The sequence below is a fragment of the Salvelinus namaycush genome, chromosome 21 (genome assembly GCF_016432855.1).
Source record: "Salvelinus namaycush isolate Seneca chromosome 21, SaNama_1.0, whole genome shotgun sequence".
NCBI classification, from domain to species: Eukaryota; Metazoa; Chordata; class Actinopteri; order Salmoniformes; family Salmonidae; genus Salvelinus; species Salvelinus namaycush.
The window spans coordinates 13,651,573-13,677,236 of NC_052327.1; the positions used below are offsets into that span (position 1 = coordinate 13,651,573).

Below are 25,664 nucleotides of genomic sequence, written 5' to 3' on the forward strand. Positions count from 1 at the left end.
TGTGTTATACAACTGTTATACAACAAGTCAATTCTCTGTAGTGTAGGATTAAAAAGTTGCCCCCTCCTTGTAAGGATATTTAATTGACTATATTCCCTTTTAATACCATATGTGTGTATAGTCTATACAGTAACAATGTCGATTATAGGGAGAGTGTGTACAGGTAAACTAGGCTTTTATCATGAGTACCTATGGCCTGTGTGTCAGCTTTCCTGATTGGTTATCCTAGTCATTTGTCAGGTGAACTGTGTGTATTGCAAAACGTTCACCTGGTGTTTCCAATTTTTTTTTGTCTGTTGGTCATTCTAGACCCAACACAAAGATACCAATGTTGCGTTTTGTACTTAGCCGTACAATTGTTCACGGATACTCATGGTGACAGTATTCGGGTAATAATGTCAAAAAGAGAAGCGGTGTAAAGGCAACGTGATACGTTTGGGTGTTTTCAGTCCTCTGTAATGTGGACCCAGAGCCATCTGTCCTCTATGTTGTAGCCTCTCACTAGGTCGCTCCCCATTAGATAATTTAGAGCGTGTCAGGGATGTCCAGCCGAGCGGAAAAGGATGGGACGATTTACAGCAGCAATTAGAGACAGAGAGGGGACTGACAGGCAGGAAGGCATGAGCCACAACAACACTTTTAGATAAGGCTTTAAAAAGGGCTTTATAAATACATTTGATTGATTGACCACAGAACAGCTTGCGTTTTTGGTCATGTTTGTGACAATGAATATGTGGTGACAAATGTCTTTTACAGGTGAATATAGGCTACTGTTAGATTGAAGTGGGCCCTTAATCTCTCTTACAGTTTATTTGTTGTATGTGTTGTATTCACCCCTGTGCCTTTGTTGGATGTTTTGAGAATAAGGGAGTTTAAGGGTTTATAGAACACAAGAGGACTTCATATACGGTATAACATAAGCTGCGGTATCTGACTGGCTCTTTAGCTTCATCCGTTCAGGGCGCTAAAGTCTGCACATAGTCACCGTTGCTTACCCTGTCTCTCAATGTTGAGTCCGAGAGCTTTACCAAACCATAAATACACTGTCACACACCCAGGAACCTGCATGGTTGAGCTTGTGTGTAGTAATGTGTGTCTAGGTGTCTGCGTGTGCATGAGTGGGAGTGTGTGTATCTCTAAACCTTTTTGTTGTACACTCTTGGAAGTAAAGCAGCCTCAAATAACCTTTTGGGGTTAAAAAGATTGCCAGCTGTGAGAGTAAATGCCATTCCTGTGCATAAGTTTGTACACAATATATATATTTTAAATGCATATTACATATTATACTATTAACATTGCTGACATTGCTCATCCCTAAAGTGGTAGCTCTTCCAACGTTAGGATTTGCGTAGGCTCTTGAGGAACTCATACACCTCTGTAAGCCTCAATGAAGCTACAAAACTGTCAGTGTTCAACCTTAACAATACAGGGGGCCATAAATAAATATCTGAAAGACACACCTCCAATCTTCTTATCTGACCCGCTGGGCCAAAAATAACTATATGCAAGCCAGGCCCCTACTAAGCCACGCCCCCGGTCATCTTATCTGACCGGATTTGTCATTTCTTAATAACCCAGCATCAATAACCCAGCATCAACAACCAAACCTGTTTCTTTTTTAAAGAAAAACACCTGACTAAGTGACCCAGTGCCTGCCACCCAGCAGTTGGCCCATCCAAACAACCAAGCATTTTTAAGAGTGTAGGCTAGGTTGAAGATACTGTAGGTAACTAGCGAACTAAGCCAACACTTAATAATTATCATCATGAACAAACGTCATTACCATCACAATAAACGTTATTATTAAAACAAACAGGACCACTTTGGAAACAATCGTTTTAATTAATCATTTCAAGTGATATCCTCTGGGTCCACATTGTACATTTTGTTGTACATGTCTGTTACCCAAAATACATTCAATTCAATTCAATACAGTCATATAATATAATGGGCTTGACAGCCAATGTTGTATTATTCAACATTGATATTAAAATAGTACTCATATAGGAATGGGTAATGTTTTACAAGTTGCTGGCCATCCCATAAAGCCATTGCTGAAAACCACATATTTTCATCTTCTTCTGAGCTTGGCAGCGCAACAAATCCAACATCAAAATAAATTCAAAGTGCTCCGTGCACTCTAGCAAAAGGTTTCCTCCAGGAAACATTAAGGGTTTCCCCATAACCCCTCAATTAACCAAAGGTGCAAATATGAACCTATTGACTGCAATGGTTCCTTGAGTCACCCCTAATTCTAAGAAATTATGGTGGAGGAATGCTTGTCACAGGGATGTACTGTAAGGTGACACTGCTCACCTCACTATTCCAAACCGCCCTCAACCCCCACCCCTCCTTATCGCTCCCTTACTCCCCCTCCCTAGTCCGGTGGCATAAGTGTGTATACCAGCCCACAGTCCTAGTAAGGGAAAGGGATCTGGAAAACAGGAAAGCTACCTGGCCTCCTACCGCCAGCAACACAAAATAGAGATACTATTGATGCTAACGCTCTACAGGCATAGGCACACAAACGCAGCACTGACAAACATATACACAGGTACGTGCCCACACGCGCACACACACACAGAGGCAGTCTCACACAGACGGATAGACAACCTTCCTTAATGAAGGAGATGGGGTATATTAATGACTGGCCTAAGCGCTTCCTCAAAACTTTTCTGCAGCAGTTCAGTCGCTACAAGGTAAGATGCACACACACACACACACACACACACACACAAACCTAGGGCTAAAGGGAATGCCCCCTGTTATGCTGAAAGGACCACAGTGGAGAGGGATGTGTCAGTATAGAGACTGCTGCCTTCCCTGGCCGCTGCTATCTTGTCTGTGATGATGATGAAGATGAGAATGAGACTAAAGATGCCTTTGCTGTTTAGGTGGAGCTGCTCATTGACAATGAGGCAGAAAAGGATTACCTGTACGATGTCCTGCGAATGTACCACCAGTGAGTACCAGTGGTGTAAATTACTTAAGTAAAAAATACTTTAAAGTACTATTTAAGTAGTTTTTTGGGGGGTGTCTGTACTTTGCTTTGCTATTTATATTTTTCACAACTTTTACTTCACTACATTCCTAAAGAAAATAATGTACTTTTTACTCCATACATTTTCCCTGTCACCCACAAGTACTCGTTACATTTGAAATGCTTAACAGGATAGAAAATGGTCCAGTTCACACACTTATCAAAAGAACATCCATGGTCATCCCTAATGCCTCTGATCTGGCGGACTCACTCAACACAAATGCTTAGTTTGTAAATGATGTTGGAGTGTGCCCCTGGCTATCCATACTTTTAAAAAACAAAACAATTGTGCTGTCTGGTTTGCTTAATATAAAAGATTTTTAAATTATTCATACTTTTACTTGTGATACTTAAGTATATTTTAGCAATTATATTTACTTTTGATACTTAACTATATTTTAAAACCAAACACTTTTAGACTTTTACTCAAGTAGTATTTTACTGGGTGACTTTCACTTTTACTTGAGTCATTTTATCTTTACTTTTACTCAAGTATGACAATTGGGTACTTTTTCCACCACTGGTGAGTACCACCATCTCTGTTTGACTTTCACTTTAGTGATAAATTATTGACCTATTTTTTTTTCTTCTTCAGGATGACCAATTTTCCGACAATTTTCTTCCCTCAACTGATTTGCTGATCCTTTATTTGGGGAAGTGGATTGTTAGTGGGTCTGCCAGGCTCTTGAACAAAATTAAGATGGCCTTTTTTGCGTCACTTCTCTTTCAATAAAAATGGAAAATGGTCAAGCAAACGTCTTGATTTCTCTCCAATTGCAGATTTACATATAGGAGGATTAAGTCTCCTGTGTGTGTGTGTGTGTGTGTGTGTGCGTGCATGCTTGTGTGTGTGTATACAGGTGTATGGTGGGAGATAGGATTTCATTCAGGACTATGACGATAATGTGGACTGAATGGGGGTGAAGGGGAGTTAGCGGTGCTGGTTTCCATGCACTCTTTGTATGGAGCCAGAGACCTGAGACCCCATTGGTTAGACCCATGATCAGTTTTCCGCTGTGCTCCGCCAAGCCTGGCCAGCTATTCACTACAGCCCTTTACTCTTTCATACACGAGTCAGGAGTGAAATGGCAAATGTTAATAATTCATAGTCATAGGTCTTATGTTCCCATTGGAATTGGTAGGTTGATTGCACATTCTTGGAATCCTTGATGGCCCATAAGGCCATGGCGTTTATCATACTGTTCTGTACTAGTCATTCTGTGTGCCGCTTTGTCCTCATAATCATGTATGTCAACGATAGGAATGATGAAGAAAGCCATTCAAAACATCTCGCTCTCTCCTGAATGACTGTGCAGTGTGTGTGTGTGCGCTTGTGCGTGTTGAGCTGTCCTTTGACCCTCTGCCCTCTCCCTCAGGTCCATGGAGCTGCCGGTGTTGGTGGGGGACCTGAAGCTGGTCATCAACGAGCCCAGTCGCCTGCCGCTGTTTGATGCCATCCGGCCCCTCATTCCCCTCAAACACCAGGTGGAGTACGACCTGCTCACCCCCAAGAGGTCACGGTGAGTGGAGGGGTCGCTGCCACCCACCAGGCTGGAGCCCATAGACTTTCAATACGATGCACTTGTCTTATACCATGTAATTACTCTCTTAGTACTTATAGGCAACGAGAATGTACACCAATTTGATGACACAGAACTGATAACCCCTTCCTCCACCCTTTCCTGTCATCCTCCATCTAACCCCTTCTCCTTCTCCTCTCCTGTCTTCCCTTTCGTCCTCCCTCTCTCCATCCTGGTGGTGCAGTAAGTTGAAGGAGGTGCGTCTGGATCGTACTCATCCTGAGGGTCTGGGTCTGAGTGTGAGAGGGGGCCTGGAGTTCGGCTGTGGACTCTTCATCTCACAGATCGTCAAGGATGGACAGGCTGGAAACAGTGGCCTGCAGGTGTGTGTGTGTGTGTGTGTGTGTGTGTGTTTTTGCGTGCGTGTTTGTGTGTTCATGCATCGAATAAAGTCAACCCGAGAAACAAACCGCTTTGGTAAAAACATCCAGGAACTTTTTAAGTACCTTCCTGTCCTTCATCTCTTCCTGAAGCCATTTGCTCCTGAGTCACGACTCAGACTGATTGGATCTGCTTTTCCGTCAGTCTGCTGTAGTTATTCCCCTCAACCAGCGTGACAAGATGTCACACACTTCCATTAGCTCAATAACCGGTGACACAAATTGACACACAGCTACAGCTGAGGTGACACAGCCATCCTGTCTGGCATCTAGAAGAAAAAAACACTTCTGAGACTCATCCTTACCCAGTGAGCACAAGACATTGACTTATTTTCAATCCAAAATACGTAATTTCAACGTCTTTGCTCATATAGTACCTAGTATGGAGGGTAGATGGGATGTGGTCAAATATCTAAAGAGAGGCAAACATACACTGTGAAACATAACACTCAGAAAAGTAGCCACACACTGTCACACTACATAAAAAGAGCTGGTCGTAATGTCTGACCTCTGTGTGACCTCCAGATGGGAGATGAGATTGTCCGCATCAATGGATACGCCATCTCTTCCTGTATCCACGAGGAAGTCATCAACCTCATCAAGACCAAGAAAATCGTGTCGCTCAAAGTCAGGCGTAAGTTAAACGAAATCCACCCAACCAATATACTCACTCATCCTCATGTCAAATACAAAAGTGAATATTAATAACTTACTTCAATTTTCATCCTTTTATTTGTGCAGAGGTTGGGATGATACCAGTGAAGAGGTAGGGCTGTGTCTCTCTTTGTTGGTATTGTATTTGACACCTTTCTGCTTTAGAAAAGACTGTGATCAAAATAAAACCAGAAACTATATCCTGGGCAAGGGGTATCCGGTGAGCACTGAGATGATAGCTTGATTATTGATTGATGTATTTCCTGTGCCAGGTGTTGCTCACAAAATCTTATTCAGGGGACCTTCCTGGTTAAATAAAGCTGGAATAAATACATAAATGAATATAGAATCGGATTTATCCTCCGCTTTCTGTTCTTCTCCAGTTCCACAGAGGAGCCTCTGAAGTGGCAGTTCGTGGACCAATTTGTGTCTGATTCTGGGGTGAGAATGAGATTCGTTTTCTTTGAGATGAAATATTCCCTCATATTCTTTGAAGTGTAACACCCTTTGGCCCTTCTTCCATCACATTTTAGTAATTTAGGAAAACACTTATCCAGAGTGACCTACAAATAAGGAGGCAGGAAAAAAAACAAATTAATGCAACCACGAAATTGTACAATCTCTCTTTTCTCTCTCTGCCCTCCCCCTCCCCTCCCCTCCCCTCTCTCTCTCGCTCTCTCTCTCTCTCTCTCTCTCTCTCAGGACAAGAAGAGCAGTGTGGCAGGCCTGGCATCCATGGGAGGGAAGGAGATCAAGGAGAAGAAGGTGTTCCTGAGCCTGGTGGGCACCAAGGGCATGGGCGTCAGCATCTCCAGTGGCCCCACACAGAAGCCTGGCATCTACATCAGTAACGTCAAATCTGGCTCCCTCGCTGTTGAAGTAGGACTGCAGGTAAGAGTTTGGCCCTGTTTAGCGTACTGTAAACCACTTTGAAATGAACACGTGGAAATGTATCACGATGACAACTAGTCGACTCGTTCGCTTGCGAACATACATTTATTTTCCTTTGTTTTGCGCATCAGCCAATTCAAATCGTTGACTTAATTGCTCGTGATAAAACACTAGATGTTAGCTGTTCCCATTAGACAACCTGGCACATTTAGCCCTATGCTAAACTGACCAGCTGGAAGTGATTATTTCCTGTAAAAAATTTGGCATCAGTCTGTCAAAGATCTTAGACTTTATATCCACCAAACAATGGCATTTCTTAAAATATATTTTAAACCTCAAAATTCAAGGTTTACTTTTGTTCCACTTGGAACAACTGTAGTGTTCCAGTATTTCATCCTTGACTAGGCTACTACCCACTGGGCACACCAGGTCATTGCAACGTGGATAATTGGGTAATAATATTTGGTTGAGACATTGATCAATGAGATTACAACCTGCTGTATATTCACCCACTCAAAAAATACAACCAAAAGTTAGTTGAATTTCTAATGTGTTATCGCTATGCTTTCAACCATCTAAAAGCACAACCAAATTCCAATAGAAAACAATGTCAGATTTTTGGTTTAGTTGTCACCGAAATGTCTATCGCTATGCTTTCAACCATTTAAAAGCACAGCAAAGTTGAAATGGAATACAATGTCAGACTTATCCATGCTATCTTGAACATTCACACTTTACATGATTACATAAGGAGAAATGACAGTAACCTATTTTAAGGTTGAATGTTACGTTAGTTTGTAAGATAGCCTGAAGTTAAGGCTATTTACTATCTTGTAAAAGTAATATTGAATTGTGTTTGGTTGACAACGCAACCAAATATCAACATTTAAAGGAGATATACAGTGTATTCGGAAAGTTTTCAGACCCCTTCACTTTTTCCACATTGTTACGTTAAAGCTTTATTCTAAAATGGATTAAATTCATGTTTTTCCTCATCAATCTACACACATGAACCCATAATGACAAAGCAAAAACAGATTTTTAGAAATGTTAGCAAATATATTAAACATTAAAAACATAATGGTGTTAGGCGGGTGACGAGCTGTGTCTAGTTTTCTCCAGACATAATGCTTTTTTATTCAGGCCAAAAAGTAAAATGTTTTCCTTATGCTCTCAAAGTCTTTTTGCAAACTCCAGGCATGCTGTCATGTGCCTTTTTCTCAGGAGTGGCTTCCGTTTGACCACTCTCCCATAAAGCCCAGATTGGTAAAGTGCTGTAGAGACTGTTGTAGTTCAGGCAGGTTCTCCCATCTCAGCCAAGGAACTGGCAGAGTGGTCATTGGGTTCTTGATCACCTCCTTGACCAAGGCCCTTTTTGCCCGGTTGCTCAGTTTGGTTGGACGGCCAGCTCTAGGCAGAGTCTTGGTAGTTCCATAATTTTTGTCAATTTCCCACTCTGTTCCTGGAAACTTTCAACACTCTAGAAAATGTTTTATAGCCTTCCTCAGATACATGCCTCATCACAATTCTATCTCAGAGATCTACAGCCAGCTCATTGGTATGGTATAGTTTCTTCTCTGACATGTACTGTCAACTGTGGGACTTTATATACTGTACACAGGTGTGTTTCTTTCTAAATCATGTCCAAACAATTGAATTGGCCACAGGTGGACTCCAATCAAGTTGTAGTGACATCTCAAGGATGATCAATGGAAATTGGATGCACCTTATCTCAATTTGGAGTGTCATAGCAAAGGGGTGTGAATACTTAATTATATAAGATATTTCTTTATTTCATTTTCAATACATTTGCAAAAATTTCTAAAAACATGTTTTCACTTTGTCATTATTGGTTATTGTGTGTAGATGGGTGAGAAAAATATATATTTATTGAACTTCTTAGGGATCGGCGTCCCGTCAACGGGGCAGTTGTAAATCATGCAGCGCCGTGTGTCACGATGGCAGATTATAGAGAAACAACAAATATTGGTACATATAAGTGTCTTCTATCGGCTGAAAGCTTAAATTCTTGTTAATATGACTGCACTGTCCAATTTACAGTAGCTATTACTGCGAGAAAATGCCATGCTATCGTTTGAGGAGAGCTCCTAACAACAAAACACTTTTTTCACCGTGATAAGTTTGATAAATTCACCTCTGAAGGTGAAATGTGTACTTACATTCTGAAATCTTGCTCTGATTTATCATCGAAAGGGTCCCAGAGATAACATAAAGTGTCGTTTTGTTAGATAAAATCCTTTTTCATATCCTAAAAAGGTCCATACAGCATGCATGATCGATTTTTTTTAGTTCCACTCATTCAATTTGCAAAGAAAGGAATCTGTGAAAATCTCACCCTAAACATTGTTTCAACCAGTCAAATTACGTTCGTATTTATTCCTCAGAGATCCTAGAACGTAACCAGACTTCACTATATCATTAGGAGGGTAGTATATCCTATAGGACACCAAATTTGGTCAGGGAGCGACGCCTTCATGGCGCGCCGATGACACGGGCGGTCTTCACTCAAACAAAGCTAGCTAGATAGCCAATGAGCTGGGCTTTACGGGAGTCCCGTATCTCGTATCTGTCGCACAATGTTGCTGCTAACCTTGTGCGACAGCAAGCCTTTCCCTTTTGGACAAAAATGGCAAGAATATGGAGAGTTATGAAAACTGGATGTTTTGCAAATGTTGAACTTACAATATGGCTACTAATACTGGAAAAGCTAAATCAAAGTCCAAGTATACAGATTTGACGATATTCTTGCAGAAAAAATGTAATGTAAATGCATCCTTCACACTAAATGTCATGTAGCTTGCTCATACTTCAAGTTATCAGTCTGAAACTTTGCACATACACTGCGCCCTCTTGTGGACACCATCTGAATTACAACCAGAGTGATGGCTAGATTGCTAGATACAAAAAAACACATGTTTTTTGCTTTGTATTTTCGTCTACCAGATCTATTGTGTTATATTCTCCAGCATTCAATTCACATTTCCACAAACTTAAAGTGTTTCCTTTCAAATGGTACCAAGAATATGCATATCCTTGCTTCAGGTCCTGAGCTACAGGCAGTTAGATTTGGGTATGTCATTTTAGGTGAAAATTGAAAAAAAGGGGGCTATCCCTTAGAAGTTTTAAATGAAGGCACTGTATTTGGGTCCTAGTATGCCACAATGTCCCATAGTGGATCCAAATAAAGTACTGTGTGTGTTTTTGCATGGTTGGTATTGTGGATTGTATTGTGTTTTGTGTTGGTAGATTGGTGACCAGATCGTGGAGGTGAACGGGGTGGAATTTACTAATCTGGACCACAAAGAGGTAGGACACATGAAATGCAGACAAAGGTTTGATAACTCCAGAAAACTGTTTTGCTTGGTAAATAATGAATTTGCTTTGGAAAGTTTCATTTTTATTGCTCAGTTAAGTTTTTGTCTTTATTACGTCTGCAGGCTGTAAGAGTTCTGAAGAGTAGCAGGAGTCTAACCATCACAGTTCTCACCGGCGCTGTAAGTACACCGCCAGGACCTCCCCCACCCCCAAAACATTTTAGTGGCCCCCCGCTTGACAGCGGAGAGAAAAAATGTAAGTACACTTCCTGCAATTCTACACGTTTTGCCATGGGGCTTAGAGAAAATGTTGCACTTTTGAAGCACGTTTGCTGCAATTCTACACATTTTGCCATGGGGTGGAGAGAACATTTAGCAATTTTAGAACTAATAGCATGCAACTCGACTCGTTTTGCCATAGGGCAGAGAGAAAATGTTGCACGTGTCCTGCATGCCCAGTCGGTAATCCAACCGTGATTACTACAAGTTTAGATAGCTGGCTAGACTAATTTACCAATGTAAAAATATTTTACTGACATGGGCTAATTGAGTGACTGTCAGTGACTGACATAACAAAAGAAAACCTGCTGATACACAACCAAATTTTGAAACTGCACAATGTGTATTCTACTCCTCTTAACTCTCAACACTAAGTTGAGACTCCAACTCATTTACTTTTGGTTCAGGGGCCCCCTAGTGGCCACGGGACCCTAAAAGGTTGCTTATGTCACTTATGCCTAAGGCCGGCCCTATGAATAGTGCTTCCTCAACATTTCCCCAATTTATCTGCGGCGGCGTCTTGCTTGATTTATTACTTTTACATGCTGACTAGACTGCACCATCGCGAACATGTTTATTTTGTCCATTCATCCCAGACGCGGACACGAAGGTTGAAATATCAAAACAAACTCTGAAACAACTATATTCATTTATATTAATTTGGGGACAGGTCGAAACACATGAAACATTCATGACCATTTAGCTCGCTTGCTGTTGCAAGCTAATTTGTCCTGGGATATAAACATTGGGTTGTTATTTTACCTGAAATGCACAAGGTCCTTTTTTTCTGGATCTTTGTATAATTTTGACCCATTTTGAGTCATAAAATCATGTGTTCTCTAGTCCGACAATTATTCCATAGATAAAAGGGGAAACCTAGTTCGTTTCCAGTGATCTCTCCTTCTTCGGTCTTGTTCTTCTTCTTCTGTGGACTTTATATGGCGGTTGGCAACCAACTTTAAGGTGCATTACCTCCACCAACTGGACTGGAGTGTGGACCTCAGTTCATCTTTTAATCACCCACGTGGGTATATGCTCCTAAAAACCAATGAGGAGATGGGAGAGGCGGGACTTGCAGCGCGTCAAGCATAAAAAATAGGACCAAGTTCTATTTTAGCGCCTGCCTACGCAGATGCTCGTAGGCACCCGCGAGCAGTTTGGATTAAATGATTGAATAACATGCATGTGTACATTTATTTTACAACGCGAGCGGTGTGTTCAGCATGTTAGTTCCTACTGGAGTCTCGCATACCCCGAGCAGTTTTGACAATTTTGGAAAATGTGAATAACTTTGATAAAAATCTATCTTCTATCCAAGTTTACCCTAGAGCCAAGTAAGCTTTATACTCGCACCACAGTTTACACAGGTAATGCAGAAGACAACAACATCTGCATCAGTGGAGGCTGCTGCGGGGAGCACGGCTCGTAATAATGTCTGGAACGGAGCAAATGGAATGGCATCAGACACATGGAAACCGTGTGTTTGACATATTTGATAGCATTCCACTCATTCCGCTCCAGCCATTACCACGAGCCCCTCCTCCCCAATTAAGGTGCCACCAACCTCCTGTGATCTGCATTATATCCACCTACAGAGTAGGATAATGTGTATGTCTATTTTTAGAACATTTACCCAGACAAAGTCTGCTTCTGGAGGAGAACATGACTCATTTCGGAAAGTCATTTACCAGGTGGTTGTCATCAGGCCTCAGTTACAGGGCTGTGTTCTTGTCACACGCCATCTTCTCTCATTTACTGCTAGCAGAGGAAATACCGTTCAATTGAGAATTGTTCCTGTGTATGTTCTGTTGATTTGTGTGCAAACAAGTGCAGAGTGCCTTCTTATTGATTCGTCCGTATACTTGAGCGAGTTAACACCGGTGACATACAGTTAACTGACAAAATAAAGGAAATGCTTGAGTTAATGAAGTCTTGAAAGTAGGTGCTTCCACGCAGGTGTGGTTGCTGAGTTAATTACACTCGTGGGAATGGGCCAATATGGATAGGGCTAAATGTAAATGTTTCTTACAGAAGAAATATGAAATGCATAACCATGCTAGTTATTGAAAGGGAACAGTTTGGAGATTATGGGAACATAAGAATTTGTTCTTAACTGACTTGCCTAGTTAAATAAAGGTTAAAAACAAATACAAAATACAAATAAAAATTATTAGACACAACAGTTTATTTATTTATTTTACTAGGCATGTCAGTTAAGAACAAATGCTTATTTACAATGACGGCCTAGTAACAGTGGGTAAACTGCCTTGTTCAGGGGCAGAACGACAGACTTTTACCTTGTCAGCTCGGGGATTCGATCTAGCAACCTTTCAGTTACTGGCCCAACACTTTAACCACTAGGCTACCTGATGCCTCGTGGCAAGCTCACCTTAAATAAGACTGAATCTTGGTTTGCAGGGAACGCAGTCACAAGTGCATTCAGATGCGTGTGCTGCAGAATTTTTTTTTCTCTCTCAATAGACAAACATAGTCTCATTCTGTTCAGAACAACCCAGGGTGTGATGTCATGTCATCTTGTAACTAAATGTACATCAAACATAGTGATCATAAACGTTGACACTGTTTTTGACATGAGATTTATGATATGGAAATGTGAAGTGCACATTTGGACTCACGGGTGTTTGGCTTGCTTGTATGACATCAACGCTGTATTTATTATAATCCTCAACATCTCGTCTTTCAAAATACATAGAGTTCTCTTCATTTACAGACAAAAGTTTCCCAGTTAGCGGGAGGGGTGCAACTTCTTGTCGCACGAGTTGCTCCAGTTCAGAACAGACTGTCAGCCGTATCAAGTGTTTGGGTGTCCAACCTAAGAGCCATACATTATATATACAACGTTTGGTAATCGATATGAGGTTTTTAATTCTAAGGCTCACCAAATGTTTAAAAATTGAGATATTTGAACCCTCTGACGCCCCCCTTCCTGATTGTCCGTCTGTCTCCCCCCCCCCACAGGGCAGTGAGTTGTTTATGACAGACGAGGAGCGTCTGGCGGTGGAGGCTCGCAGGGAGCTGGACAGACGAGAGTTGATGCACCAGAAAAGGGTTGCCCTGGAGACTAACAAGATGGTCAAGGAGCAGCAGGAGAAAGAGAGGCAGTGAGTGGATATCAGTGGACTGATTGATTGGTTGATTCGTTTTGAGATTTAAAACCCAATTTAAACCACATAATTGGATGTATGGCATTTAAAATCATCAAGGGCAACTCAAAGAAGTGGTCAAACATATTTCCAATGTGGCTGGGGCTTTATCAGAATAGATAAGGCCCTTTGGAGGGAAAACTATTGTACTGAACTATTGTACGGAATAGGCAGCCCAAAGAATGATGGGAAGTTGGACAGAAAAAGCAACAAAACCAGCAATTGATGACTATAAATGATTATTTTATTCAGAGAGCTGAAGCTTTGGCAATTGGGAATTCATAAACTGATCATTATGTATTTTTGCTAAAAGTTATTGTTGTCTGTGCATATGCTTTATGAAGAGATGCCTCTCTTGACACACCCAGAGAGAGAGGGAGAGCACAGACAATAAGTGAGGACTGAAACATACTGTATGTTGGTTTTCACTTGTTAACCCACGTTCAGTTTGCCAAAATAGTCAGGTGCTGACAGCCATAGAGCACAGAGACTTTATCTCTTGGCTCTGTACACTAGAAAATAACAGGCTTTTCACTAGCAGTGATAGCAATCAGAGACAAGCAAAACAAAATATTAGTTTTTTTCTGATTGACAAATGAGATATACACTGAGTATGCCAGTGTATATCCTAATATTCAGAACAGCCTCAATTCGTCCGGGCATGGACACTACAAGGTGTCGAAAGCTTTCCACGGGGATGCTGGCCGATGTTGACTCCGATGCTTCCCACAGTTGTGTCAAGTTGGCTGGATGTCCTTTTGGTGGTGGACCATTCTTGATACACAAGGGAAACTGTTGAGCGTGAAAAACCCAGCAGCGTTGCATACCCCGTTCAAAGGCATTTCAATCTTTTGTCTTGCCCTGTTACCATCTGAATGGCGCACACACACAATCCATGTCTCAATTGTCTCGAGGCTTAAACATCCTTCTTTAACCTGTCTCCTCCCCTTCATCTACACTGATTGGAATTTTAACAAGTGACATCAATAAGGGATCATAGCTATTCACCTGGATTCGCCTGGTTAGTGTGTCATGGAAAGAGCAGGTGTTCTTAATGTTTTGTACACTCAGTGTACAAACTTGTCATCAACATGGCTTTCACAGTGAATCTATTATACTGACGCTATCTCCAGAAGAATAGGCTGTACTATATACAGTATCTCAGTCCTATACAATTTCAGAATATGTTATTTCCCATAAAATTGGATTTTAGTCATCCATACCGTACATGTCAATATATATAAATGTTTCTTTGTGTTGCGAACAGGAGAAAGATGGAGATTTCTCAGAAGACTGCTGAGGAAGAGGAACGCTATCGGAAGGAGATGAAGAAGTGGGTTTTCACCCCGCTTTGCATATTTATTGCAAAGCGTATGTATCTTGTATGTTACGTACATAATGTTACGCATATGACTAATTATTTCCGTAGTGAAACAGGCAGATCAGTCAGGGACTGGGAGTATTGCATGAAGGGAACCCAGGATCTATCAAAACTGCACAGACCGTGTAGTTGAGATCAGAGAGCTTCAGTTCTCTTGTGTGTTCACAACTATATCAGAGAATGTTTAGTTTGGGTGGCCCAGTGACCTCCTGACCTGTGTGTGTCTATGTGTGCGCGCTTGTGTGGATGCATGCGTGCCTGTGTGTGCGTAGGATCGAGGCTGCGGAGAGGAAGCACCACAGGGAGTGGGAGGAGGACTGGGCGCCTAGAGAGCAACCCAAAACCAAGAGTCCCTCTCCGGCCCCGCCCGAAATCAACACCACACCCCCCAAGTCCAAGAACTCTGGTAAGGACAGTGGGTCAGGTGGTACCTCTGATAGTGTCTAATGAATCTGTAGAGCAGGGGTACTCAACTCTTACCCCACAAGGTCCGGAGCCTACTGGTTTTCTTTTCTACCTGATAATTAATTGCACACACCTGGTGTCACAGGTCTAAATAAAATCATATTTTACATGCGCCGAATACAACAGGTGTAGACCTTACAGTGAAATGCTTATTTACGAGCCCCTAACCAACAATGCAGTTGAAAAAAATACGAAGAAGAATAAGAAATAAAAGTAATAAGTAATTAAAGAGCAGCAGTAAAATAACAATAGCGAGACTATATACAGGGGGGTATATAACCGGAGGCACTGGTTAGTTGAGGTAATATGTACATGTAGGTAGAGTTATTAAAGTGACTATGCATAGATGATAACAACAGAGAGTAGCAGCGGTGTAAAAGAGGTGGGGGGGGGGGGCACTGCAAATAGTCCTTGTGGCCATTTGATTATATGTTCAGGAGTCTTATGGCTTGGGGGTAGAAGCTGTTTAGAAGCCTCTTGGACTTAGACTTGGCGCTTCCTGACTACATGAGCGCCCCTGACTAGAGGGGAACAATGAAAAACTGCAGTTGAACTGTCTTCGAGGTCCAGAGTTGCGTTTGAGGGCTATAGATGAATGAATAGATCCAAGGAAGACCGTGTAGATCAGCAGAGACTGTAAGGGCCTAGATTTACAGTTGTGTTTCATCTCTTTGCATGCTGTCTGTCTCCTCTCTTCCTCCACTGTGTGCCGTGCTTCTCTGACTCCCTTCACTGCCAGACATTGGAGCAAGCTCTTTTCAGGCTGACGACGACGATGAAGAGCAGCAGGAGGTGGAGGAAGAGGGGAGTGAAGTGAGTGACGGGTCTCACAGTGTACCCACAGATCGCAGCGTCAGAGACGCACTACAATACCACTCGCAACATGCTCGATTTCCTTTGACAATCAAAACCCATTGACAGGCTCCCACACCTTAGTAGGGCTAGCCTGGATGCTAGGCTGTTTCTGCTTTAGCTAGCTTTTCATGTATTTCCGAAACTGCCTAGCATTCATCTTAACAAGGTGCCATCTTTCTGAATACGACCCCTTGAGCTGTCTTTCTCCGTTCATTTCTGTTGCGTGCAGTGGATTTAGTTGACGAACTGTAGCATGCTTTTTATCTCTAGTTACTGAAGTTCTGCTCTGAGTCCTCCTTAGCCTGAGTGTCAGTCTGTTTCTGCTCTCTTCATGGAATTGTGATGCAATACATGCATGACAGTTTGGCTTGACAATGACAGTGGAGTAGGCAAAAGCACAAACAAATCTGGGACCAGGCTAATTCCTGCCTCGGCATCCGAGTGACTCTGGCGTTGTTTTTTTCTCTATAGCTTTTGGATGGTTTTATCGCTACGAAGGGAAGCTGCCCACACTCCGCAAGGTACTCTGTACGGTCGCAGTTTGGTGTGCTGTGAGATGTGTTCTGTCAAAGCTAACCGACATATTTAACTTCGAGCAAAAAAACTTCACTTGTTTACTGGTTCTGTCACCACAATGCTGTGGCAGTTCTATAATATATTATTGTAGAACCTTACTGTGTAGTGTCTAGTCTTGGTCCTTGGACGGTTTGTACGGTTTGGGGTGGAATGGGTTCTGGTTTCTCCCTGGTTTCTATAACGATAAACATGAATGATGTCTCAGAAAGGAGAGAAGAAGAGGAAGAAGAAGAAGGTGTCCAACACGGACACCCTGCAGGAACAGAGGAAAAACAAGAAGGAGATGGAGTTTGAGCTCAAGCTGGCTGCAGAGAAAGAGGAGATGTATGAACGAGAGAAGCAGCTGAAGATCAGTAGACTGGTGCAGGAGGTAGGAGTAATGATCAGTAAACTGGCGCAGGAGGTAGGAGTAATGATCAGTAGACTGGCGCAGGAGGTAGGAGTAATGATCAGTAGACTGGCGCAGGAGGTAGGAGTAATGATCAGTAGACTGGTGCAGGAGGTAGGAGGAATGATCAGTAGACTGGTGCAGGAGGTAGGAGTAATGAACAGTAGACTGGTGCAGGAAGTAGGAGTAATGAACAGTAGACTGGCGCAGGAGGTAGGAGTAATGATCAGTAGACTGGCGCAGGAGGTAGGAGTAATGATCAGTAGACTGGCGCAGGAGGTAGGAGGAATGATCAGTAGACTGGCGCAGGAGGTAGGAGTAATGATCAGTAGGCTGGCGCAGGAGGTAGGAGTAATGATCAGTAGGCTGGCGCAGGAGGTAGGAGTAATGATCAGTAGGCTGGCGCAGGAGGTAGGAGTAATGATCAGTAGACTGGCGCAGGAGGTAGGGGTAATGATCAGTAGACAAGCGCAGGAGGTAGGAGTAATGATCAGTAGACTGGTGCAAGTGGTAGGAGTAATGATCAGTAGACTGGCGTAGGAGGTAGGAATAATGATCAGTAGACTGGTGCAGGTGGTAGGAGTAATGATCAGTAGACTGGCGCAGGAGGTAGGAGTAATGATCAGTAGACTGGTGCAGGTGGTAGGAGTATTGAACAGTAGACTGGTGCAGGAGATAGGAGTAATGAACAGTAGACTGGCGCAGGAGGTAGGGGTAATGATCAGTAGACTGGCGCAGGAGGTAGGAGTAATGATCAGTAGACTGACGCAGGAGGTAGGAGTAATGATCAGTAGACTGGCGCAGGAGGTAGGAGGAATGATCAGTAGACTGACGTAGGAGTAATGATCAGTAGACTGGCGCAGGAGGTAGGAGGAATGATCAGTAGACTGGCACAGGAGGTAGGAGTAATAATCAGTAGACTGGCGCAGGAGGTAGGAATAATGATCAGTAGACTGGCGCAGGAGGTAGGAGTAATGATCAGTAGACTGGCGCAGGAGGTAGGAGGAATGATCAGTAGACTGACGTAGGAGTAATGATCAGTAGACTGGCGCAGGAGGTAGGAGGAATGATCAGTAGACTGGCACAGGAGGTAGGAGTAATAATCAGTAGACTGGCGCAGGAGGTAGGAATAATGATCAGTAGACTGACGTAGGAGTAATGATCAGTAGACTGGCGCAGGAGGTAGAAGGAATGATCAGTAGACTGGCACAGGAGGTAGGAGTAATAATCAGTAGACTGGCGCAGGAGGTAGGAGTAATGATCAGTAGACTGACGCAGGAGGTAGGAGTAATGATCAGTAGACTGGCGCAGGAGGTAGGAGGAATGATCAGTAGACTGGCACAGGAGGTAGGAGTAATAATCAGTAGACTGGCGCAGGAGGTAGGAATAATGATCAGTAGACTGGCGCAGGAGGTAGGAGTAATGATCAGTAGACTGGCGTAGTATGAGTGAGGAAATAACATAAAATGAGAAAAGAGTGACTTTCATCTTCTGAGTTGACTTCCCATCAGCACCTTGCCAATAGGGTGTGTCTTCTTTATTCATTTATACTTTGGTGTATGACTAAGCCCTAACCCAGCCTTGAGTTATACAGTATGTTGTTCTATACGGGAGTCAGGGACCCAGTCTTGAGTGTTGCGTTGCGCTGTGCCGTGCCCCAGGTGTCAGAGACAGAGCGGGAGGATCTGGAGGAGTCAGAGAAGGTGCAGCACTGGGTGGAACGTCTCTGTCAGACACGCCTGGAACAGATTTCCTGTGTGGAGAACGAGTCCCCAGAGGTACATCTAGAACCCCTTCTCTATCTGTGTATCAGCTAGGAACACCGGTGGTCCTATCACATCTGATATTTTTATGTGTAGTAACTTTTCTTCAATCATTTCATGTTTTTTCCGTTCCGTTGCTAATGAATGGATTTGTCGTAGGCCACAATGATCTGTGACTGTGTGTACCATGATAGCTCTGTGGTTGTGTGTGTCTGAGAGGCTGGGCTTGTCCTTCAGATGTCCCCTCCTCGGTCTCCTGCCTCTGGACCCATGGTGAGGCGTTTCCCCGGGGGTCTCCAGCTGGCCACCACTGACCTTGATGATTTGAACTTGGATGAGGTGGACCAGAGCCTGAGGGGGCCCCTGAAGAGACTGGCCCCCACCCAGCCTTCTTCCTCCCAGCCCCCGCCCCCCCTACCTCTCCCTCCACCCTCTCCCAGACTCAACCCCACCATCCCCAACTTCTCTCCTGCCTCACCACGACCATCGCCCCAACGCCTCCCCCCTTCTCCCCCCTCCACCCGCAAGCCCCCTCCCTCTGCTTCTACCGCGGCCTCCAGAGGACGCCAGCCCCCTCCTCCTCCTCCTCCTCCACCACCCCCACCTCCACCTCCACCCCCACCTCCCCCTCCACCTCCTTTTTCTAAGTACCCTCCTACCTCCATCTCCTCTCACTACCCTCCTACCCCAATCTCCCACTTTCCTCCCTCCTCCTCACACTATCCCCCTACCTTCCAGTCCTACAGGCCCCCGTCCTCTCCCCGTCCCTCCCCTCAGCTTCCCCCTCCTCCTGCTCCACCTTCTCCGCCCCCACCCTCCCAGCACCCCGAGGAGCAGCTGGGGGGAGGGTCGCATGGAGGGTACCACCACCACCCCACCAGTCCCCCAGAGACAAGGAGCGAGTGGGAAGGGGGCGGGTACATGCCGAGGGGAGGTTACTACTCGTCCAACGCCAGTGAAATGTCTTACCCCTCCAGCCCTAAGGTAGCCTCCCTGGTGTGACTATGGCTTGGTCTGAAAACAACCCCTAGCCCGTTTCCCTTGTCCTTCCCCTGAAAACATTTAAGCAGAGCTGATAGGAGCGGACAGGTGTGAGCAAATACTTTTGATGGCTCCCACTAAACCATCCAATTGGTTTAGGGAAGAGATGCTGTTACGTTCCTGCTAACATCTTGTTCCTTCAGATCTCAGAACATCAAGGGGGCAGGGGAATGTTTAAGGACGGTACTCTGCATGATCTGTGCTGGGAAGATGCATGGTTATTTAATTCATGAAAGGGAGAGGAAACACATCACTGAGTCGCAATGACTGAATGTTGTGAAGAACAATGTCAATTTCCTCTCCGATTAAATGCAATCATGGATGCAGTTGTTGGTTTTTATTCGGTCTGTTTGCGGTGGCTCTGATTTTGTATTGTGTTATCGTATTTGACAGCAGTGGGTGTAGAATTGCATGGCGTGACGTGGTGGGTAAGATTGTCTATAGGCGAGAGAGGTTGCGAGTCATGACTGAAAAGCTCCTCTTCAAGTGCATGATATCTCCTTTCCTGTGTTCCATTTGAAACCACCACTGTGTGTGTGTTTGACATTACTATTCCAGTAGCGTTCTGTAATGATGATTCAGGGATAAGTACATGATACTACTGTGTTTTCCTGGTTCAGGTGATGAGAAACACTTCCCATATCAGTGGCATCTCCAATTTAAGCAATTCCCTGGTAAGTCTGCTCCCTCCCATCATTCGATCTTTGAGAGTGGTCAGTGAAGCCTGCCTAGATCGCTCCTGTAGTGGAGGAAGTTCTTCTGTGATGTCAGCAAATGTTTAGACAAGCTGGAGAGCTGTTGACTTTAAAGCCATGCCACATTCTTCATAGTTCTGGAACATTCCCAGGGCTCTGATCTTATGGGGTTAAACATATATAATATATACTACAGTTCAAAAGTTTGGAGTCACTTAGAAATGTCCTTGTTTTTGAAAGAAAAGCACCAAAAAATTTCAATTAAAATAACATCAAATTGATCAGAAATACTGTGTCGACATTGTTAATGTTGTAAATGACTATTGTAGCTGGAAACTGCAGATTTTTTATGGAATATCTACATAGGCGTACAGAGGCCATTTTGAGCCTGTAATCGAACCCACAAATGCTGATGTACCAGATACTCAACTAGTCTAAAGTTTTATTGCTAGTTTTATTGCTTCTTTAATCAGGACAACAGTTTTCAGCTATACTAACATAATTGCAAAAGGGTTTTCTAAAGATCAATTAGCCTTTTAAAATTATATACTTGGATTAGCTAACACAATGTGCCATTGGAACACAGGAGTGCTGGTTGCTGATAATGGGCCTCTGTACGCCTATGTAGATATTCCATAAAAAATATGCAGTTTCCAGCTACAATAGTCATTTACAACATTAACAATGTCTACACTGTATTTCTGATCAATTTGATGTTATTTTAATGGACAAAAACAAGGACATTTCTAGTGACCCCAAACTTTTGAACGGTAGTGTATATAGGGTTAAATCACAGGGTTAAAGCTCTGATGTCACTGGTTTTATAATGAGCGGTTTGCTCTGGGATTTAGCAGTAGAATCCCTATGTGTTCTTTTCAATAATGCCCATGGTGCTCTGCTCACTGAAGCCCGCTGTAACCCCATTGTTTGCTGTCCTTTCTGCCGCTGCTCGGATGTTCCTAATAGCAAATCGCTCCTAGCCCGCCCAACCAGAGGCGTCAGATGGCCCCTGTCATGTCTAAACCAGTCATGCTGTCCCAGAATCAGTCCCATCGACCTACCCTACACGCTGAGGGCCTGGTAAGAAACACAAACTCAGCACTGTCCGCCTACTCCTCCTCTCTCCCTCTCCCTAAACACCCTCAACCCCTCTGCGCATGCTTGCTGTGTTCTCCTGTCACTCCCCTTAGCCGGGGTGCTACGTTTGTTCACGCTGTTTCTCTGCTGCACCAGACAAGGCTGGTTAGTGTACCGATGCTAACTTCCTTATCCTGTCATTACTCTGCTCCCAACTGGTCATTTACCATGTGTCATCACCATCCAGAAAAACCAAGGGAGGATCGGGCCTGGCTTTTATATATCATCCAATTCTGTTGTCAAAGATGAATCCACAAACTGAGAGAGCGTGATAGTCTTTTGCAGTTTAGCTGCAGAACTTCTTAGTAGCTGAGTGAAATGATACAGCATCAGAACATGACTCGCATTCCAATAGTGAGAGGAGTGAGAGTGTATTGTTTCTTTGCCTGTCTGAAATTCGGAATACATTGATGTTCCCGATAGGTTGTCTGAGTCTTTGCGATGCTATTCATCTGAAGGGGACAGATCCACGGGGGGGGGGGGAAGCCCTTAAGTTCACAGACAGAAGTTACAAAGGCGGCTCCTAATTATTTTTGATTGTTTCAAAAATATCTCTCTATATACATCTTTGTATGTTTATTGGATAGAGAGAGAGCTATAGGTGAATGGTAGGAGAGAGATTGCTGAAAGAGCGGTGGGATGGATTCGAAGCAGCAGCGGCTTAGATCACCAGACAACCCCAAGCCGTTATCCAGAATGACTTATGAGTCAGAGACACAGAAACGGAGGAGAAACTCTGCTGCAGTTTGATGCTGAGACCCTCTCAAGCCCTACTGTCCGTCTGTAAGACTGACGCTCTATCTGCTGCAATTTAGACCACACAGGATGCCTATCTCAGCCCGTCTCAGCCCTATCTCAGGCCACCACCCGTGGATATAGCCTACAGTACAGTTTAGGTGCAGTCAGTTTCAGGCTCTGACGTTTGGTGACTGCTGTGTTAGCACTCAAGGATGTCGCATAAAGTTGACTTCCGTTTTTCAATTGTTTTATTCTTTTCACTGCATCAAACGTTTCGGCTTTGCGGCCTTCTTCAGTCTGTAGGTAATATTTTTCATTCAAAACAGCATTTATAGGACACAGCAATTTAAACTCTGTCCTTATCAAGAACACTGTCCATATCATATTTTGCATATAATTTATGAGTTAGGCTCACATATTTATGAACGACCTAGGCTGATGCCCTTTGTGGTAAGCTATCTCGTACATGTATATAATGTATCCAAATGAGCGGACGGTTCACGTCTCATACCCCCAATTGCTCTTTGTGCCTGCTCCTGTACCCTATAATTCTGAATTTCTTTGTGATTGTATGTGGGTAGACCAGAGAACCTGATTGGCAGATGAGTGGCAACATTGATTAGAAGCACCTGTTGCTCATCAGTTGCTCACCTGTGTTCCCTGTAAATGCTGTTTTGAATGAAAAAGATTACTACCTACACACTGAAGAAGGCTACAAAGCTGAAACGTCTGTGTACGCTATTGCTGATGCAAATAAAATAATAAACCAAATCGAAAAATGATATCAGCCTTATGCAACATCTTTTTGAGTGCAGACCCATCACATCTTTTTGCTTATATGAGTTTACAGGTTTTACACACCAACCAAAGTTCTGGGAGAGCATGATGGTCCCCTTTTGATTGGCTGCTGTGTTAGCCCTAGAAGATCCAAAGCAGTTAGCTACAGTCTAGTTAGGATGCAAATTAGATAATGTGGTACCAACATGGAGGATTATTTCTCTACCACTTGTAAGGTGAAGTTGATCCCAGGTGAAGGTTTTGCTGATGTTGACAGAGAGACAGACTTAAATTATTATAATTTTTTTAAATGAACCTTTATTTAACTAGGAAAGTCAGTTAAGAACAAATTCTTATTTACAATGATGGCCAAACCCGGACAACGCTGGGCCAATTGTGCGCCACACTTCCAATCACAGCCAGAAGTGGTACAGCCTGGATTTGAATCAGGTACTATAGTGATGCCTCTTGCACTGAGATGCAGTGCCTTAGACCACTGCGCCACTCGGGAGCCTAGACAGAGGGAGCACAGACAGAGAGAGACTCTGAAAGAAAGAGGAAGCGACTCATAAAGAGAGAAACAGAGAGAGACTTTTTGTATTTCTTTAATAAGCCATCCTCACTATATTGAAACACCACAGTACCCCCAGTGAGTCCCCCGGCCATACCATCAAACCACTTCTCAACCACATTTCACAGTACAATACACATTCCATATCATATTACAAATGTATATTTAACCCGCCCTCTCCAGCAGTACAGTCCTCTTAAGCCCCCGCATATCTTGAAATACCCCCAGATAGTTGACTATCTAGTATTTATAATCAATCTGTCATGACTTTATTTTCATTAAGCTGATGACTGTTATTTATTTAATCCACTAACTATGTTTAATTGTTACCCGACTAAATGGATCATGTGACAACTAACTAATTAGGAGTTTGGGGCACCACGGAAGAGGTTGTTTAAAGAGTTACCATCTCCCGAATTAAACTCTATAAGATATATCTATTACATCGATAAACAGTCATCTTATTAATCATTACCTCTTATCATTATGAACAGTCATAACCTCATGCATCTACAAAAACACCAGCCGTAATCATGATTCAGTACTACACAAATTGGTTGAATAATTTATTTACAAGCTAACTAAATAATAACAGGATAAGATACACACTTAATACATGAGACAAAGGTCCCTAGCGGACTTCTACAATATGGGGGCTTTTTACACAACGACACGGAGCGGGAGAGAGAGAAAGAGAAATAGACACTACAGAACTATTCTCACATTAATCATATAGTTTGCACACAAACCACTGCCCGTTTGGAATAAGAAATCATGAATGTATTTATGTGTGAGTGCCTTTGTTCGGTCGGAACCAGCCCTCCTTAGGAAGGTTGTTGGCCTTTCAGTGGCATGCTGTATGGCTCTGATTGTCTGAAAGGGGTCTCCACTTTCCCGTCTTCTACTATTGTTCACTCTGGAAGATAGCTAGCCAGCCGTGTCGCGGTTCCCATTGGTGATGAGCGTAGTAGGATAGTCTCACTTAGATTCGCTTTTCTAGATATTTGACTCAAGACAGCTAATCAACTGTCTCAGTGATTGTCTGGGAGGTGAGCTTCTCGCCTACACCTTGTGTTGATTATTCAGCATTTGGACCACGATGGACATGAGCTGCAGCTCGCTCGAGTTTATTTCTTCACCTCGTGTTGAGGTTCAAAGTTACAACCTTTTCAAACATGTAGCTACCGCCTCACGTTTCCTGGTCTGATGTTAATCTCTGTTGGCAAACCTTTTATGTCCTCTGGCCGAAGGGGACAGTTCCGTCCATCTGACACTCTCTCTGACCTTATCGGGGCGTGGCTACCTACTTATGCACAGTTTATAGGAGATAGATTCTCTTATACCTCTTAAAATCACATTCATATCTTAACAACAATACTTTCTTAATATGTCATATTATATGCACAACGTATTGGATGGAAACTTGACAGATAAAGGGGATATACTTTCCAAGTTACAGTATTACGTCCATACAGTTTTTTAAATTACATTTTATTCGTCACATACACATGGTTAGCAGATGTTAATGCGAGTGTAGCGAAATGCTTGTGCTTCTAGTTCCGACAGTGCAGTAATATCTAACAAGTAATCTAACAATTCCCCAACAACTACCTAATACACACAAATCTAAAGGGTTGAATGAGAATATGTACATGTAAGTAAATGGATGAGCGATTGCCGAGTGGCATAAGCAAGGTGCAATAGATGGTATAAAATACAGTATATACATGTGATATGAGTAATGTAAGATATGTAAACATGGCATTATTTAGAGTGAATTGTATAAAGTGACTAATGATCCATTTATTAAAGTGGCCAGTGATTGGGTCTCAATGTAGGCAGCAGCCTCTCTGAGTTAGTGATTGCTCTTTAGCAGTCTGATGGCCTTGAGATAGAAGCTGTTTTTCAGTCTCTCGGTCCCAGCTTTGATGCACCTGTACTGACCTCGCCTTTT

General features: G+C 43.2%; 1 protein-coding gene across 1 annotated transcript in view; it reads left to right on the forward strand.

Annotated features, from left to right (window-relative positions):
- Positions 1 to 25,664, forward strand: part of LOC120066573 (harmonin-like) — a 39,737-nt gene that overhangs the window by 254 nt on the left and 13,819 nt on the right. Inside the window, exons 2-20 of the mRNA XM_039017999.1 lie at positions 2,895 to 2,962; positions 4,417 to 4,560; positions 4,805 to 4,943; positions 5,526 to 5,634; positions 5,742 to 5,766; positions 6,038 to 6,095; positions 6,366 to 6,545; positions 9,813 to 9,872; positions 10,004 to 10,060; positions 13,139 to 13,281; positions 14,591 to 14,656; positions 14,977 to 15,110; positions 15,909 to 15,977; positions 16,496 to 16,545; positions 16,818 to 16,970; positions 18,650 to 18,766; positions 18,989 to 19,303; positions 19,400 to 19,735; positions 21,454 to 21,567. Of these exons, the coding sequence (XP_038873927.1) occupies positions 2,895 to 2,962; positions 4,417 to 4,560; positions 4,805 to 4,943; positions 5,526 to 5,634; positions 5,742 to 5,766; positions 6,038 to 6,095; positions 6,366 to 6,545; positions 9,813 to 9,872; positions 10,004 to 10,060; positions 13,139 to 13,281; positions 14,591 to 14,656; positions 14,977 to 15,110; positions 15,909 to 15,977; positions 16,496 to 16,545; positions 16,818 to 16,970; positions 18,650 to 18,766; positions 18,989 to 19,303; positions 19,400 to 19,735; positions 21,454 to 21,567 (2,337 nt within the window). The remainder of the gene's footprint in view (positions 1 to 2,894; positions 2,963 to 4,416; positions 4,561 to 4,804; positions 4,944 to 5,525; positions 5,635 to 5,741; positions 5,767 to 6,037; positions 6,096 to 6,365; positions 6,546 to 9,812; positions 9,873 to 10,003; positions 10,061 to 13,138; positions 13,282 to 14,590; positions 14,657 to 14,976; positions 15,111 to 15,908; positions 15,978 to 16,495; positions 16,546 to 16,817; positions 16,971 to 18,649; positions 18,767 to 18,988; positions 19,304 to 19,399; positions 19,736 to 21,453; positions 21,568 to 25,664) is intronic.